Consider the following 19,100-nt stretch of genomic DNA (forward strand, 5'->3'; position numbering starts at 1 on the left):
AAGTGGACCCAGTGTTTACTAAAGCAATGTTTTTTGGGGTTTAGCAAACCAAAATAAATGTTCCTTCATTCATTGTAAACACTTTACAATATTTAGTGGTCTACACTAGACTGGAGAAGTACTTTGCACGGATGTGTGACACATAGTTACATACAGCATTTTAAACAAACAGTAAAAGCATTTAATGTCTGTAGTTGTAGGCAATTTAATGTAACATTAAACTCTCATTTAAAAATCTCATTGTTTATACATTTTGGTACTATGGGTCTCATGAGCACTTGTGGGGAAGGGAGGGCATTGTACTATTCATGTGTGAGATGCTCCAGTATCATTTTGGGTGTCTTATGCTATTTTGCACTGCACAAATTATAAGAGGCAACAGAGTACTGTGCAGAGACATTCTCCATTCATCTTTAGTCCCTGAGGCGGTGGTAGGGAATTGAAACCACTGTAAATATATGGAGATCTGTTTTCTCTAGTTGTCCTGATCACCAGTGTCACTAAGAATTAAAGTGAGGGTACAGCCAGAATTCTATGTTGCCATCAGAACATCAATAGAGAAAAAATCTTCCAACTGAAATACTTGTTTCTTTGGCAAATGTCTAGGAGGGGATACTTATTTCCTGTTTTAGACTCAACATGAAGGGAAGACATATTGCATCTTACAAATCTTGCCAGCCAGGCACGGGCTGACAAGGTGGCTTTGTAGAGATTTAAATGGCAAAAAGACCCAATTTATATGTCCACATCTTACCTGATAGCTAGACCTTGTTATTAGTTCAGAATAGAGTTCTGGATATGTGAGTTGACTGATGCTCAGGGCTTCCTTTTTTTCTCCGCTATAGGAGCCTGCTGCTGCATGAAAAGTCTGACTGCAAACAGAACATTAAAAATGTAAAAACAAGTTGAAGTCAAAAAGGAGCTGCAAGCAAACAGAAACAAAATGACATAGAGGGTTGAGGATGGAGATATGGAGACCAGAGAAATTGTTAGGAGTGAAGGTACAAGTGAAGTGATATCCCTGAATCTCTCCTGTAGGAGATGAAGGATTGAGTTGAAGAAAGTAGAGTAACTGAGTAAAATAGCTTTTATTAGGAAATGCTATCCAACAGCAGAATAATCTGCTAATACAAGAAGTGAACTTTCTGACTGTCAGGGTTTCTTCCAGCAGGAAAAGGAAAGATACCAGCATTGGCAGCATTCACTACATAGCCACAAACTAGGGATGTATTGAGCATGTTGATGAACCACACAGTGCAATAATCCTTAAATATACAGTGACAACAAGCTATATACAATGGTCTAGGAATAACCAGAACTAATCAAGGACAGGTCACTTGAGATAATGAAAAAAATAAGAATGAAGGTAAATAAATGAAGTTGATAGTTTAGGATTGGACAAGTGAAAAGGTCTAACCTACCAACTTCATAATTTTCTTCAAGCAAGTCTATTAATATTGTTTTTTTCCTTATCACTTTTGCGCTTTAACAGTTCTTCATCCAAAGATCTCTATAGATCCAATACACTTTAATTTTCTTTGGATACACTATATCAATTATGTTTTGGTCTTGGAATAAACTACTGTTTGCATTTGTGTGTTACTTTATATCTTGAACTATAATTTAGGCTTTGACTTTTTGCTAGATTTTGGTTTAGCTACATAAATAATATTATGTTAATATAGTACATATTATAAAATGATATACTACATATTAGTTTGGTACTTTTCATATGTTACATTCTTTATTATGCATTTTTCTGTTATATCATATTATAAACCAGTATCTGACTCTAGTTCCCCGGAGGAAGCTAAAAAGGCAAAATGCTTCAGGAACGGAGACAACCTTTATTTAACATATTTTATTGTTATCTGTTACAAATATATGTATCTCTGCCTATTTCTTTCTCCAGTATTATTGCTTGCTTTAATGTTGTATATACAGTATCTCGCCATAAAAACACATATTTTTTGCCACTAAAAAGCCCTTCTCTCCTTTTCATTTTTCTACTCTATTTTTAATTTACTGGTTACATGTATTAAGAGGCTTTTCCCTCCCCTTACCTTTATTGTACCCCCCTGCCCTTCCCCCATTGCCCATTTTGAGCAGATAATTCCTATTTTTCTTTTATTGGTATATGTTGACCTTATCACTACTGTGCGGTGAAGCTAAAATTATTGTAGGCTCCTACTTTACTTTAAACCATGTTCATTTTTTTCCTTTGGACTGAGGATACTCTTTTTGTCATCCCTTGGTTTGATATGTCCTTATACCTTTTCTTGTTATATTCGCTGAACTTGCATATTGAAATATGAAAATGTTAACATCTGTTATGAACTGCACAAGCAATGGGGCAGATGATCACTAGTGTCAGTAACTGAAATTAGATCACTGATGGGTAAAATCAAGTTTATTTTAGGAATGGTGCAAATATTTACATGTGAACAAACCTAGATAATACCAAACACCACCAAAACAACTAACTAACAAACTAATAAGAAAACAAGGGTACCAGCAAACTCAGGTCAGGTAAAGTGCCAGAGAGCACAGCAATGAACAAGCTAAACAACATTGAGGATCTAGCCTAGACTCAGGGAAGGGCAGCACCTTAAATAGGGAACTGCTAGCTGTTCTCATAACAAGTGTGGCCATCTGCTGGTGGCTAGTGGAAGTTCATCGTATAACAGGTATTCAGCACCACTAGCAGGAGAGGCTGATAATGGCAGAAACCATAACAACATCCCTATGGCAGTATATACTGTATATATCAAATTTAATAAGGTAAACATCATTCAAGGCGCTTTCACTTTTTCAGAAATGCACACGCATTCATATGGTCATATCATATTGAAAGAAGAGAAAATATTGATTATAATAAATATATATTGTAACTATGGGACAGATGCCCCCATCCAGTTACACCTGGCACACCCACTTGCATCCCCTTCCTTTGGTCTGCTACCCCAAAATCTCCCAAATTCCATTATACTAAATTCAGTCCAACCATACCAGGGCCCAAACACTACTATTTAAACATCAGGCATGGTCACATGCCCAAATGTGAAATGTCAAATTTTAAGTACTTTGGGAATGATTCTAGGGAATTGGAGCAAGATTTGGAACATACTTGGAACTACCACTCTAGGCACCTCAATGACTTTGGAATGAACCTTTATCAAGAAACCACCGGAACTCTAACACAACTTCTGCTTCTACCATCCTGAACTGCCATTTTCACCAAGCTGCCTATGCTGCCATCTGCCAGTGACATCTGTCTGACCACTCCTTTCATGTTTCCTTTATTGGTAATTCCTCCTCTCCCACTCCTCCCTGTTGGTGTTCCCCAAGGGTCAGTCCTTGGACCGGTTCTCTTTACTCTGTACACCTCCTCATTCGGTTTATTTCATTTTGTTAACATTTGATCTTACGGCCTTTTGCTTGCAGGACCACTGCTCTGCCTGGAGTGCTTACACAGGCACCCGAAATGGAGGGCCTTATACATACAATACACTGATAAGCTGGAACCCCAGGAGGGGGATTTGGAGATGGGCAGTGTCTAAAGAAGTTTGGAACAAAGATAAAGAGCAAATTGTAGAGTGTGGACTTCACCATGCAAAAGAAGGAGAATGATGTGTGGCTGAATTTCAGGTGCAAAACAAGAGGGTTGCAATGCTTGAGGTGTCGCAGGGCGGGATAAAGTTGGCAAAGGGGAATGCAGGCCAAAATGAGTGCCCGGAGGGGTGGATTTTTTCCATGACCCCTTTACATCTTTTTTTCCTTCTTTTAAACTACCTTCCCTCAGTTAACACCTCTCTCTTCACCCATCTTCAGCCAGTGCCACTATTTCCACCCAAAATATTATGCAATTGCTAGGCGCAAAGCAGATTCCCCCATCCAGCTGCACCTAATGCACCCACTTTACCACTTCACTTTCCTCCATTTCCGGGGGCTACTAGTCCTAAACCACCCATTTGGCATTCAGATGTCATCAAGCTCTAGTTAGGATCAACCCTTATGAGCAACCTCAACCACTACACCCAACCTCAACCACTACACTACAACCACAACTATATATACTGGACAATATAGGACGACTGGAATAATTATTACTTTAAATATATTATTTTAAATTACCTTGATATTATTCAACAGAGGGAGGTTCACTTCTATTACAAATTAACATGGTATTATTTTCTTTGTTTTTAAGGCAAGAATTAAAAATTAGAATGACAAATATCACATTGTAATATTGTTATAAATGTAAAATATTTATTTTACCATTACCAGGTAATGGCAGCAGGTGGTGCTCTGGAGTCACTGGCTGCTAGTATTTAGCTGTATTGTGTTTCCATAGTGTAAAAGTATATTGTTTACCATCACTGTACTGCTCCAGTTTCCCTGGGAAGTTTAGTCTATCATTTGCATTTGTTGTTACCTTTCACTGTTCAGTATGAATATATAGGAATAAAGGATATAATGCCTTATCAAGCAGTGGAACTACTTTATTTTAAAAAAAAATTAGCTAACACCTTGTATTGTTCTCTAAAAAATGTTTCTGTGCAAGAAAAAATTACGAATAATGACAGGCTGACAACAAATGCAAAAATTGAAGCTCTCTGTTTCACGTATTAAAAGAAAAGCAAGCCTCAAAATTTAAAAATTGCAAACTGGCAAATTCTATATTGCAGATTGGACAGGTTAAGGCAGGGTACACATGTGCAATAATTGTGGTTGGAAAGGATCTACTTTCTACTACTGCACATTGCATGAACAAGTGCTGTACATACAGCACCGTTCTGCTCTATGAAGAGGGGAGGGAGGGAACGACAGGGTGGCACCCTGCTGCGCCCTTTCCCGCTTTGCTTCCGTTAGGATCGTTTGTCGTCCATCATCCGTGGATCTGCCAGGACAGTCGTTTGGACGATGGATGGCGGGCACTGTACACACGCCAGATTCTCGTCTGATATTGGCCCTGAGACGATTATCGCACGAGAACCATTGGACGTGTGTACATAGCCTAAGTTTCCCTCCCATCCTGATGGATTAATGAGCAACTGAGTAGGGATGACTACTATACTTACCTATGAAGGAGAATGCAGCGTAGTGCCACTCACTTCCCCAATCAAAGAAATTAAGGCAATCAAAGAAAGTTTTTTTTACCCAAACATGGTCTGTGCATTGGTAAGTTTCATGAGGCAAAGAAGGAAGTTTAAATATTTGACTGATGGAAGATACCATAAATCTACTACATGGCATCCAGGGAAGATCCACCTAATCCGTTTGAGAGCAGAAAAAACAGGGGCGAGGTACTGTGCAATGTACCAATGCCAAATTCTGGCACCTGTTCAGTGGTCAATCACTTAAGAGCACTGTTGCAAGAAGTGCACTGCATCTTCATCACTAAACATTTTACTGAAAATTCAGGGAATTTTATTAGAAAGCAAATACTTACCCACCTTAACTTGGAATTTGCTGCACAACTGTAGTGACCTGTCAAATAGCTTTAACCTGTCAGCCTTGTTGTGTGTCATGTGAACCAAGGCCATTTTCCATCACTCAGGTACACAGAAGTCTTTAGAAGTGCGAGAAATGATGGTAGCATCAGTCATGACAAGCAAAAGCTCACAAGGAAAAGAAAAAAAGAAATGGGGTGAAGAAAATGGTAAAGGGTAGAAATAGGACAGTGTGGCTACAGTTATAATCAGGCATCAGGCATTATCATTCTGTAAAAGAATCATGGCTTTCAGCTGTGTCCTTTGCTAGTGCACCATAGTGGCCCATGAGGAATACGGGCTGATCAGTCACTACAGGACAAAGCTTAGCATCAAAGCTCTGGTTGCATACTAGTACAACAAAATAGCATGTACAGTTCACCAATTAAGGGTCTGATACAGGATATTCAACTTGAGTCCAACAAGTAAGTCATCATTGGAGGGAGATGCGTCTGAGTCTAAGAGGCCATTGTGGTCATAGGGGTTTCAAGATGGGATCCTCCCAGTCACATACTGGAAAGGTTTTCGTGTTTTCAGGATACATCTGGTAAGGAGGTGAGTTGTGTCCCATCAAAGTCCACAGGACCCTGTTTCTCAGGCAGCTCACATGATAGATTCTTTTACATTAAAGAAAGAAGCCTACAAATAACATCTCTGTGTCTACTAGGGTTAGGGGAATTTCGCCCCAGTACTCTATGAGCTCTAGCGTCTTGATAAAAGAGTTCAGTAGTGTCCCCAGATGATAGTAGTTAAACAAGGTTGTCAGAGTAACTTTAAAATCTTCATTCCACCTTTTTTTTGGCTGCAGACATGGATATTATCCCTGCAGTTGTAGTTCTCATAATCATCCAAGACCACGGACATACTAGCAAGCCGCCTGTTGTGCTGGACCCTATTTGTTTCCAGCTGCCATACCCAATACTCCATCACCCATTTTGTGGGTCTTTAGGTTCTCTTTTTATAGAACAGCTGGGGCAAATATTTGATCTCAATATGCTTCTAGTGCTCCCCTTCAATAGTGCTAATCAGCACTTGAATATCAGACTTTGTAGGTAAAGCCTAGATTATAACCTGTTTTTGGCCATTGAGGTATGGCTGGAAGGGATGAGCCCTGGTAGAGACTGCATACCACCCTGTAAAAGGGGACCATGCCAGGTCGGGTCACCACTGTGAAAATAAGCAGGCTAACACAAAAAGCAAGGCCTGTGATGGACGCTTCAGGGTACTTACATGGCCTAAGTAGTTTGACAGTTTGGGGGAATGGAGAGGAAGATGGAGAGGAGTGTTCCCAGACTTAGCAAGGCCAGCAATAAATACCACATGGCTGCCAGTGTATGTGGCCAAGCTGATACAGAGGGTGCAATATATTCTAAAGGTGCTCCCATCAAATAGCATGTAAAGGCAGGCTCTGAAAGGGGGGGGGGGATATTTATTTCTATACCATATAGCCCATACCACAGATTTGTTGGAGACATGTGTGTGCTCCAGTAGCATCTTTTGCTACCAAGTCTTCGACAACCCCCTCCAGGAATTTCTTTCTGACCATATGTAGTAAAATGAAGCACTCCAATATAGATGGAAAATATAGAGTTGTGCATAAAAGTAGCTCTTAACACAATATTTTGTATACAAAATCATTGGAGAATGTAATCCATCAAAAACTACACTTTGGTATTTTTATGTTTTAAAATACCATTGTACAAATAAATAATGTTCAATAAATATTAAATGAATGGTGAGGTTATCCATTACCTTTGGGAAAGTTTTTTTGAAGTAGTGGGTGGCACAATATTACTATTTATGTGTTTGTATTTGTACTTTGAGAGCTCTTTCACAGTGCAATTCTTCTGGGAAGAAATGGTAACGAGTAGCAGAAAATGCAGCTTTTATGCAAATCCCATGCAAATTGTTGAATATTGCACTTAAAACCAATTGCTAATTTGTAAATGTGTTTTTATAAAAGTAGAAATCAGAGCTGTAGGGGTCCAATGGCTTCAGTAGACATGGGGTCATTAGCACCAGGTTCTCTTGCCATGTGCCCCAGTTACCAAAGCTGCCCATATTTCTTTGTTGCCTGTGACTGCCACAGCAACACCTATGTTGTTATACCTATTTATAGGTATAACAACATAGGTGTTGTACCAGTTATACCTATGCACACGTGGGAACATGAGAAACAGGGAGAGACAGCCAGCCTGGAAAATAACTTTGGAGGTGCTGCTCTGTTTCATTTAAAAGAGGAGTGCTGTGCATTGGATTGTATATACTGGTAACCCCTGCACATAGTATAGTTTATACATCTGATCACTGTAATCTGTATGTTACATACTCCTGACACCTGCACTTGGTTCAGTGCATGCACCTGACTTTAGCACTGACTCTACAACCCCACACTATTGCAGGATGTTTTTTTTTTTTTTTAATATCTCCTCACAAGGCAAAGTGTTGCTGAGGACCTCACTGATTTACATAGTTACATAGTAAGTCATGTTGAAAATAGAAGTTCTATCACTAGGGAAATAAACATATCCCAGATCTAAAACCCTATAAGAGATAGTTGGTCCACAGGAAGGCAAAAAAACCCTGGTAAGTTTGGTCCAACAAGGGAAAAAAATCCTTTCTGATTCCATGAGGCAATCGGATGTTCCCTGGATCAATGGTCTCTGTTATGTTTACTTTAAAGCCTTAATACCCAGTTATATTCTGTGTGTCTAGAAAAACATCCAACTTTTTCTTGAAGCAATCTATTGAACTTGCTGAAACTACTTCCTGAGGGAGCCGATTCCACTTTTTTACAGACCTTACAATTAAGAATCCATTCCTTATCCAGAGCTTAAACTTCTTTTCCTCCAGACACAAAGAGTGCCCCCTTGTTCTTTGTACTGATCTCAAAGTGAATAATGGGGAAGAGAGTTCTCTATATGGACCATTTATATATTTTTACAGGGTGATCTTATCCCCCCTTAAACATCTCAAGGGAGAATAGATTCAGTTCAGCTAATAGCTGAGCTCCTCCATTCCTTTTATTAGTTTAGTTGCCCTTGAAGACTTGAGCAGAGCCTCTCAGGATACCAGGATACCATGGTTGTACCTTCTAAAGCCTAAACCCCAATTTGTCAGGCGTTACAAGCTTCCAGCAAAATGTGTAAAAGGGTGGATTTTTTTGATGGGCAGAGTTCTTTATGTTCAGACGATGCCTTAGCAATGACATTTTAGGGGTGTTAGCCACAGGTGTCCCCCACTTGTACCTCTAATTTTTTTCACCTGTACCCCCCTGTGCCAGGAAAATTGGGGTTAAGGCGCCACAAGCCTCCAGCAATGTATAACAGGGTAGATTTTTTTGATAAGCAGGTGTCCCCCACTTGCAGTACTAATTTTGTTCACCAGTACCCCCCGTTTCAGAAAATCAGTTCAGGTGCTAGAAGTCTTCAGCAAGGTGTAAAAGGGTAGAATTTTTTGATGGGCAGAATTCTTTATATTCTGACAATACGTTAGCGATTACATTTTCAGGGTGAGTATAAATTTAGGGGGTTGCACCTCCGTGCTATGTAAATTGCCCGGGGGGCCCATAATTTGTATGTTTAATTTCAGGCTGGACACACTTTTAAAACAGCAACCCTGATATTCAATTTTCACTAGTATTTATAATTATGACCCCCATATTTTGAAACTAATTACCTTTGTAAAAGGTGAGGAGATTAAATTTGAGCTACTGCTAGCTATGAGGGTCCCCTGTGTACCCTGAAAATTCCAAGTCAGTAGGACATACTGTTTAGGAGATCAGGAGGTTTGTACTGGGAGAGATGTAAGGTTGCAGTACATGACATGCAGCATTCATTACACAAACACAGCCGTCAAACTTTCCTGACGATGACGTCATTGTACACGCCCATTTGTACACACCTCTTGGAACTTACCACGCCCCTGGTAGATTTATTTCACGGGTAGTTTTATTTGTTAGAACATTGGCTTGCAAAAGGTAGTAAAAGCCACCAAGGCGGAGGAAGAGGGTCACTCCTCGGGGATTCCAGTTCCCCCCTTCTTCTCTTCTCACGGGGGGTCTTGCTCACCATTCACATCGGTGTCACACTGGAGCAGTTATGCACCCCTGGAAGTTACCCTCCTTTCCTTTGTACTGATCCTAAAGTTAATATTTGGGAAGAGAGTTCTCTATATATATTTTACTTTAAAAAGTAAAAACTGTGTCTACAATTATAATTAAGTTGCAGAGGAACTATGGTTACAGGCGAGTACGGAATGCAAATTCTGGTAAAGAAAAAAAAACACTTTCTACTTTTTCTTAAACTGTTAAACAGTTTTTGTTTTTTTGTTTTTTTTTACCTAGTTAGCAACAGGCTACAACATAAAACGGACATGTCAGCACATTTTAGCTGTTGCTTCACTTTTAGGAGTTCAGGAAGTTGCAATAAAACGGGAACTAAGCTCTAAACACATTTTGTCATTTAAAGTGTTGAATTCCTGCTTTGCAAAGGACAGCTGCAAACATATCACACCAGTCATCTATGGGCCATGTGCGGGAGGACCACAGCATCAAGATGCCCAAGTCTTTTTCTGCCAGTACTCTGCTGTGTTTTCTCATCAGATTTATAGCAACGGATCTTGTACTCAGCAAAGAATCTTTTACATTCACTCATCCTATTCATAACATTGCTACTGGGAGACATCATGTGGTGGTAGCCACAGAAAACAGATTGTATCTCTTCAATCATACACTTCACAATCTGGCAGTAAGAGATCCACAGTTGGACGATGTAAAGAGTGTCTGCTCAGAGAAAGATTTGCCACCAGGTTTCTATAACAAAATCTTACTTGTGTATAATGATATTGTGCTCGGTTGCTGGAATAAAAATTTGGGGGCTTGCAGGCAGTACAGTGTCAACAACCTCACTCTTCTTAAAGGATACGGTGTTGAAATTGTGTCTTGTAACCCCAAACATACTGCTGCAGGATTCATTGTACAAAAAGCCAATGAGATCAACTTGGTGACTGCAGCACTTACCAGGGAAAAAAGGATAATAGCAATAAGAAAGTACAGTGGAGACGTATTTGGAATCCCGACAGAAGTTAATGTCAAACATCAGACACCAGTCTTAAACTTTGTTGATGCATTTGAATGGAAGGGGAAATATTTCTTTCTCTATTATCCATCTATTAAACCAGAAGGGAGACTGTTGGTTTACAATGAGGACAATATAAAGTTCCAATTAAGTTCTCAGTACAATCTTACATGTGGGACTGCGCCTCACAGAGGGGTGATTTTGTCTTCTTTTGCCTTCGCCAGTTCTGGAAGTTTCTTCTGGGCTGGGATTTTTAGCACAACCGGTATCGAATCTCCAGACCGGACCGCTCTTTGTATCTACAACATCACTTTACTTGATGAGACAGGATGTATCTATACAGACTTTGAAGTTGATAATGATGATTGTGTAAGTATTAACTGTGCTATGTTACAATAGTTTTATACTTGAAGAACAATTTACTTGATTATAGGCCATAAACAGAGATAACTAGTAAATGTTAACTGCTTTTGAATCTTTATTGCTAAATCTATAAATATCCATTTCAAAGCTTTATTTCTTCTATAAGAAGTAATTCCATTGGTAACTGAATCTAACTGTATAAAACAATTTAAGTGGCAAAACCTAGTGCTACATGATAATAATAGACACCAACATGTAAAGCTAGAAATTTTTGATATTTGCAATATTTTGATATGTTCAAAGGATTATTGTATATGTTCAAGGCAAAATTATTTACTGACTCTCTATTAGTAAAATACTGATATAGTTAATTTTACTTGTTAGGTCACTTTGGAAGCTTATTAAAAGTGTCACTTAAGTCAAAAGCCAAAAATGTCATGTTTCATTTATGTCTTATACATTCCTTGTTTTCTGTGCTGGTTCACCCAGGTTCTCCCATGATAGTTTATCTTCACCAGCCTTGGAGAGCTTTGATGAATCAAAAATGATGTGTATCATTGATGTGGGTGTTTACACCCCGTCTCAGCTTTCTACAGCTCAGTGGGGTGGCTACAAATTTTGAGTATGAAATAAAGCCACGAACATAAGGGATATGCAGTTGTACGAAAAGAATAAACGGGCTAATGAAAGTCATTTTAGAACAATGAGGGAAAAGAGTTATGATTAAAAAATTAAAACAAATATGAATGTTTTTTTTTATTTTTACTTTAGTGACTTTTCCTTGCTGTGGAGTCAGCCCCACGTTGTAAGGATTAAATGCTTCTATATGTCTAGGAGTGATATAAAGAGTAATGTTACTTATATTATCTAATAAAATTGAAGCAACAATTGGCAAATAAAAATAGAAGAGACAATTTGACAGAGTACACTTAATAGTGTACCTAGAAATCACTGGGCCCCATAACAAAATTTTGAATGGGGATCCCCCTTTTTTATGGATCACGGGAAGCACACCTGCAATTGGAGATAAGAAAATTTACTCATTGCAGGTCACAGAACTTGTAACAAAGAAAGAACAAATGAGTACTTTGTGTCCCCCTGTGCGCACTCCCCATGAGGTAAATAATGTATATGCATTGTTGTCATACAGTAGGGTGTTTTCCTGGGTCCCTATTGCAAAAGCAGGGCAAAGTGAGGGATAGAGTGCCAAAACGTGGAGAAATTTCAACCAGGTCATATCCATATTAACTAGAAAAATAGACTTCTTAAATTGAAACAAAGAAGGTAAATGTCACATAAAATGTTTGACTTTCCTTTGTGTCTATGCCTGCTGGTTTTAGTTAATTGCAAAGCCCCTGAACATAGAATTGCCACCAAATAGGAAAAATGCAGATTCAAACCCCTGTCCAAACCTAAAAATGCATTTTCTGAGTATTTTTCAGTGGCCAAATACAGTCTGTGGACATGTGGAAATGGTTCCAAGTCGAAATATGGATATGCCAGTCAACACAGAAACTAAACTAAAACTAATTTTACCTATTGCTATGCAAAAATATCATTAGGAGTTCTACAGCTAGTGCTGGTGCATTCAATGGTGTAACTCTGAGCAAGCCAGCCTGTGGTAGGACATTATGGGGTGGATTCAGAGCCATACTCAAAATAAAATCTTTCCTCTATAATCATGTTGCACTAATTCTCTGTCTCCTCTCCAAGCATGCACCAGTTAATCCCAATGCTCCTCCTCCAAAAAAAATAAAGGACCAGCTGGGTATATCAGTACACTCTGACCCCTGGCTACAACTCAAATGGCCAACAATTACAAAGGCACTGAGTAACAAAAAAGACACCCAAAAATATGGCCTAAGCCAACCTATGGCTACAGCCCAAATGATAGATGATTATAAATGTGTATATTATTCCAGATTAATGTATTGAGTTATTGCTGTTTTGAATCTTTATTAATAAATAATTTATATATTGGCAGATTTTCAGACCCCCTTTTTGCAGTATTTTGTAAACATTTTTACAGCCTTCAAAAGCTTGAAATTGCTTTGTAAAAACTAGTTTAAATGAAAACAAAGGGGTCTGTTTTTGTGTAAGCTTTTTCAGGCTTTAGGCATATACAAGCATTTGTGCAGAAGCTCCATGTAGCGTCTAGGGTCGTTTTACCATCCAAACACCTGCGTAGATGTGCATTCAGCTGATGATAAAAGCTTGTTTGCAAGAGTAAGGGTTTTATCTGAAAACAATCCTGAAAGCCTAGCTATGCAGAGAATTTTGTAGATAGCACTAACAATACAATTGTATTATGTATTTATATTTAGTCTGTTTATACTTTTCATTCACTTTTAACTTTCTGTAATTTTTTTTTTTGCCTTTAGGTGAACAATTATAAACCCTTGCTAATAAATTCTAAACCACTGGTAGTCCACCGAGACTTGACTGCCGTATTTTTCCTGGAAGTTCAGAAGACATGGGTTCTGTTTCTTGGAACTGGAAATGGGCAGTTGCTTAAGGTGAAATAATAGTTACTGCAAATATAACATTAAAGTGCATCTAATGCTAATATTTCTTTGTTTTTGAAAGAATGTATAAGTATTAAAGCTTCGGCTAGTAGCCAGAGGTTTTAAAGCTGAACTCTAGTCTTTACTTTAAACTTACCCTTAAACATCCCCCTCTTTCCCCTGAGTGGTGACCCTTGATATTTTTTTATTACCTTGACCTCATTCTGTGTAATCCCTCTTTTTAGACCTATGATCAGGGGTGTAGTGGTGCGGGAGTAGGGCACTTTGTTCGGGAGTGGGCCCACTCTTTTTTTACAAAGAATTTGGTGGTCTACAGCTCAGGCTGGTTCCCCCCCCCCGTGGGGTCAGAAGAAGGACCCTGCTGGGGGGGCGCACTGGCCAGAGCCATGGACCACGTCTCCCTTATTGAATTGCAAGCTCAGGGAAGTGGGCGAGTGGGCGTGTTCTGGTACCATGACATCACTCTGATGGCGGTGACTTCCCCTTTAAGTGACACAGGCTGGGGTGTAGTGGGGCGAGCGGGTGCCCCCTTTTTTTATGACTACACCCCTGCCTATGATGTCATTACAAGGGCAGCAAAAGATCTATCCTCAGGAGCCAAAAAGAGGAGTCCAATGTCTCTGATAATCTCAGTGATCAATCAAAGAAGGGAGGAGGAGGATCAATGTAGGGGAGACAGAGACAAACCTCCCTTCTACTTTCACAGTTCAGCATTCTATAACTGTACTAGAAAGAGGACTGTAAGAAGGAGAAAGGACAGTCTTATACTATACAGACATGCTGTACGTTTTAGTATGTAGGCAACTCTCTACTTATCTCCCATTTAGTGAAATCATAGCAACCATCACATCTGTATACTGAGCTATCCAGAAACTTGCTCTGAACCTTCCTCCTGCTAAATGTGTCTCCTAAATAGTTTTTAACTGCATTTTGTTATCAGTTCTCTTCTACTACTTATACCACAATAGAGAGCAAATTCAGTTCTTTGGTTTTTGTTCTCATGCCAACATGTTAGCACATGGGGTACAACTGTAATATTAGGATTCACTGAACAGCTTTGTGAGTTCACAGAAGTTTGCACAAGTTTTTTTTTAAATAAACACCATAACAGCAAAAAAGCAAACAAGGACGGGATAGCACTGCCTCTCACACACTGGGCCTGCTTTAATAAAGCTCTACAAGGGTGGAAAGAATACACTTTCAACAGTGAAGCTAAGCTGGGTGATCCAGCAAACCTGTAATCGATCTGGTTAAGGATTCAAAATATTTACTAGCAAATAGCAAATGACTTTGAATAAATCTACTCCAGGTTTGTTGGATCACCCAGCTTCACTGTTGAAAGTGTATCCTCTTCAGCCTTGGAGAGCTTTAATAAATCAGGCATTCCTGGATCAACTGCATTTCTGTGGAGCCCCCATGACTTTCACTAGTTCAGACCCATTTTCTTCCTAATTTAGCCCACCCTTTCAAAGGTGCCAGTCAATGGTTTAAATAATTTGGTTGCTCAGTATATATCTCAAGACAAAACTATCTCAGTTTTGCAAAAATTGCCAATCATAAAAACCTGCCCTATTTTTGTATTAATAAAGACAGTTTGCAGCCGATCCAAGCTGTTTCTATAGTTTTGCTAGTGTAGAAAAAAACACAATACTGGTAGGACTAAAGAAGCAATTTAGATGTATTGGGGAAATTCCTTCAACATTACAAAAATAGGTCCAGTTGAATTTTACTAACTACCACAAGAGATATAATGACTTGGATGAATGAGAACTTTCACAAACAAAACCCCTGTCATTTTTTAAAAGCAAAGATTATCTTGTATTTCCTGTATCTGAGCCCCTTTAGTTTTAAAAGGTACAATAGTCCCCATTGGAATATTCCTCCTTTATTCTTGTTCCAGGGACAACCAAAATGTAATCTCCCTCACATTTAGTCCTGGTTAAGAAAAGATAAATGTGTATGACCAAAAAAATAAAACTTTCTGCCAAATAGAATATTTTTGCATATTGACAACACATTTATTATTTTTTTTTTCCAAATTTAGGTAACTTTAGATTCAAACTATACAGCAAGGTGTCCACAAATTTTTCATGACTTTGAGAAAGAAGCTGCAGTCTTCAGAACAATGCAACTGGATCCCCTTAACAAATCTTACTTGTATGTAGCCACTGTAAATGAGGTTTGTACTTTCTGCTTTCTACAATATTATCATAAACGTATCTGAGCTCTACATACTTAATTTTAAGCTTTTGAGACAACTAATTGACACTTTTAAAATGATTGTTTTATAATAGATTATACAAAATAGTTATTTTTAATTTGTTTAGGACTACAATTAGATATTACTAAATATGTATTACAGTAGAATGAACATGTCAGTTCTGCTTCTTTGTTTCTGGATCCATTGAAACTATTGGACCGGAGGTGCACCACTAGGGATGAGCAAGAAGGTCTCTGACAGTCTTCCGAAAATGTCCTCAAACTTTCAGTGGGTTCGCAAAAATTTGCGAATTACAATAAAGTAAATAGGATGACTTTAAACATTAATAGCAAAGCCCCTATACATGCTAGAACCACTAATTTTGCTATGTAAGTGTAAGAGAACAGTGGCAACAAGGAAAAAATACAAAAATTAAAAAAGACTTAGTGGTTTCCAGAAAATGGCAGGCAAAGCGAGAGCAGTAGCAGTGTGTGGCCTCTGGTCAGCTATCGCCAGGGAGACCGCTTTGGTAGGAGTCATGGAGAGCTGGGTGTAGTGCATCGTAATTGTCACCCAGAGGTGTACAATTTTAGTGGATGGAGTACTGACAGGCGGCAGCAGCAACAGCATGAGGAGGAGGCGCAGGGCCCTAAGACGGAGTGGGGACCGCTTTGGTAACTGGCATCTCGTGCTGGGTGTAATGCATCGTTAATGCCACCCAGAAGTGTGTAATACAATTTTTGTGAATGGAGTACTGACAGGCGGCAGCAGCAGCAGGAGGGGGTGGGCCCTGAGATGCAGCATGGACCGCATTGGTAACTGGCATCTAGAACTGGGTGTAGTGCATCATTAATGACACCCAGAACTGTGTAATACCATTTCTGTGAATGAAACACTGGGCAGGTGGCAGCAGCAACAGCAGGAGGAGGAGGCGGTGGGCCCTTAGTTGGAGCGTGAACCGCATTGGTAACTGGCATCTAGAGCTAGGTGTAGTGCATCGTCAATGACACCCAGAACTGTGTAATACAATTTTTGTGAATGGAGTACTGTTAGGCGGCAGCAGCAACAGCAGCGCGGGGAGGCGGTGGACCCCGAGACGGAGGGTGGATGGCATTGGTAACTGGCATCTAGAGCTGGGTGTAGTGCATTGTCAATGCCAACCCGAAGTGTGTAATGCAAATATTGGAAATGTGTGAATAAATGTAGATGGGCCATACCAAGATGTTTTGTGGGCCAGCACTGTTGCTGTGGTCTGTGGTGCCAGAAGCGGTAGGAAGGTAGACGATATTGCTAGTTTGCATCATGAAGTGGATGACATGAATGCCAACCCTCAATCTTACAATACTTAGCTGAAAAATGAGGCAAAGGCAATGGTGTGGCAGTACTGGGGGTTTTCATCTGCAGTTTGTTGGCCTCCCAGAAGCAGCAGAAATGTAAAGTATATTGCTAGCTGGCAGAGAGGCAGGCATGACACTGACGAAGTATGCCACCCCTGGACGTTGCGATAACTAGCGGAAAAATTCAACTGAGGCAGGCTCAGCTGACAGGGTGTTTGCTGATAGCTAGCCACAGACTCACAGTGGGTTCACAGAGGCATTTTGGTTGGCCTAGTGGTTCTTCTGTTAGTCAATCAGTGACACCTGCAGTGGGGAGTGAGTTGTTAATAACCCACCTTTCATTCATTTTCAAAAAAGCTATTGACATTTTCTGGCGACAGTCGTGATCGGTTGTCTGTTACCACTCCGACAGCGGCACTGAAAGTTCTTTTGGACAGAACACTGGATGCCGGGCACAAAAGAAGCTTGCTGCTGCCACTACTGCTGATGCTGCTGCCGCCACTACAGGAGGATACGGTGGAGGCAGTGTCTGTTTGAGCTCCCTGTGTGGAATGTGGTGCGCAGAACTCCTCACACAGCCGGTCGTATAGTATTCTACTGAGGAGGGTCACTTTTTCTTTCTCTTGCGCCGGGTTGGGTAGAAACTATGAAATTTTGATCTTGTAGCGGTGATCCAGAAGGGTGGCCAGCCAGTAATCATCCCAGTTTTTGATGCTGCAAATGCCGGGGTCCCTCCGTAGGCATCGCATGTGGACACACATATGAAAGAAGGGTTCCCTGGGCTCATCCTCCTCCTGTCTCTCAGTAGGCACCAAAAAATCTTCCTTCTTATCACCCACCTCCTCCTGTTCAAGCTACAGCAGTTTCTGTTGTTCCATCATCCCCACAATGCCTGGGGAGTGACAGCACAAATGCAGGTTGGACGGGTCCTGTCCAGCAGGCCCATCATGGTCTCCCTCATCATCATCATCATAATGAGGAGGAACTTCTGCACCACCAGGTTCAGTAAGTGCGAAAAGCAGGGCACACATGTTATGCAGCCCATGCACAGCGCGGCCACAAGGTTGGCCCCGCTGTGAGCCAGTAGGGCGCCAGCCAAGCCTCAACCCCTCTGTGCAAAGCAGACAAGAGTTCTCTGGCGGTGTGACTTTTCTCCCCAAGGACACCAGTTTCAGCACTGCCTGCCAATGTGTGTGCTTGAGGGAGCCCTAGTGGCGTGCCTGCTTAACCACAGTGTCCTGAGCTGCTGGCCTTTCAGAAGGAGTGTTGAAAAGAGAGAGTTTGCCAGTAGAAGGAATGCAGTAGGAGGAGGAGGGAGAGGACTGGGGTGGCCCATGCTTTCCTACCACACCCCTCAGCGGGGATACCAGGTGCTGCAATGCCTCTTGCAGACTACTGCCCACTGAGCTACGCAAGACCACCCAGTGAGCGGTAAAGGGGAAGTAAGGTCCCACTCCGTGCCTGGTTGTCCAGCTTTCCATGGTGACGTGGATTTGACTAGACACCCAGAATGCCAATGCCTGGGAGAGGTTACCCATTACATGTGCATGTAAACTGGGAACAGCTGTGCGGGTGAAGTAATGCCTGCTTGGTATATTCAACGGACGCTCGGCACAGGCCATCAGGTCACGGAAGGGAGCAGAGTCTCGTACTGGTGCTCCGCACACATCTCATACCTGTTTGACAACTTGTGCTGCTGCCTCCAACAGTTTGCTGCTGCTGCTGTCCAACAGTGGCAGACTCCCGGGGAGAATGCCCCCTGCCAGTTGTGGCAGGTTGCCCAACGTCACGCCTTCCCCTACGTCTATCGCTTATCTTTTACTTATTCGGGAATAAATGCACCTGTACCAAACAGTTTCTTTGGTAAATAGCAAATATGAGAATAAAATATCTGTATTTTTTTGAGAGAAATACAGACATTTTTCTGGCTGTTTTGATAGATAGCAAGTGAGATAAGAATAAAATATCTGTATATTTTTGAGAGAAAGACAGAATTTTTTTGGCTTTTTTGATAGATAGCAAGTGGGATCAGAATAAAATATCTGTATCTTTTTTTAGAGAAATACAGGCATTGTTCTGGCTTTTTAGATAGATAGCAAGTGGGA

At 40.5% G+C, this 19,100-nt stretch overlaps 1 protein-coding gene across 1 annotated transcript in view; it reads left to right on the plus strand.

The window, feature by feature from the left end:
- Window positions 1–9,456: 9,456 nt before the first annotated feature.
- Window positions 9,457–19,100, plus strand: part of PLXNC1 (plexin C1) — a 67,515-nt gene continuing 57,871 nt past the window's right edge. Inside the window, exons 1-3 of the mRNA XM_072399020.1 lie at window positions 9,457–10,939; window positions 13,315–13,449; window positions 15,503–15,637. Of these exons, the coding sequence (XP_072255121.1) occupies window positions 10,016–10,939; window positions 13,315–13,449; window positions 15,503–15,637 (1,194 nt within the window). The 5' untranslated portion in view covers window positions 9,457–10,015. The remainder of the gene's footprint in view (window positions 10,940–13,314; window positions 13,450–15,502; window positions 15,638–19,100) is intronic.

Source organism: Pyxicephalus adspersus, chromosome 2, assembly GCF_032062135.1.
Source record: "Pyxicephalus adspersus chromosome 2, UCB_Pads_2.0, whole genome shotgun sequence".
NCBI classification, from domain to species: domain Eukaryota; kingdom Metazoa; phylum Chordata; class Amphibia; order Anura; family Pyxicephalidae; genus Pyxicephalus; species Pyxicephalus adspersus.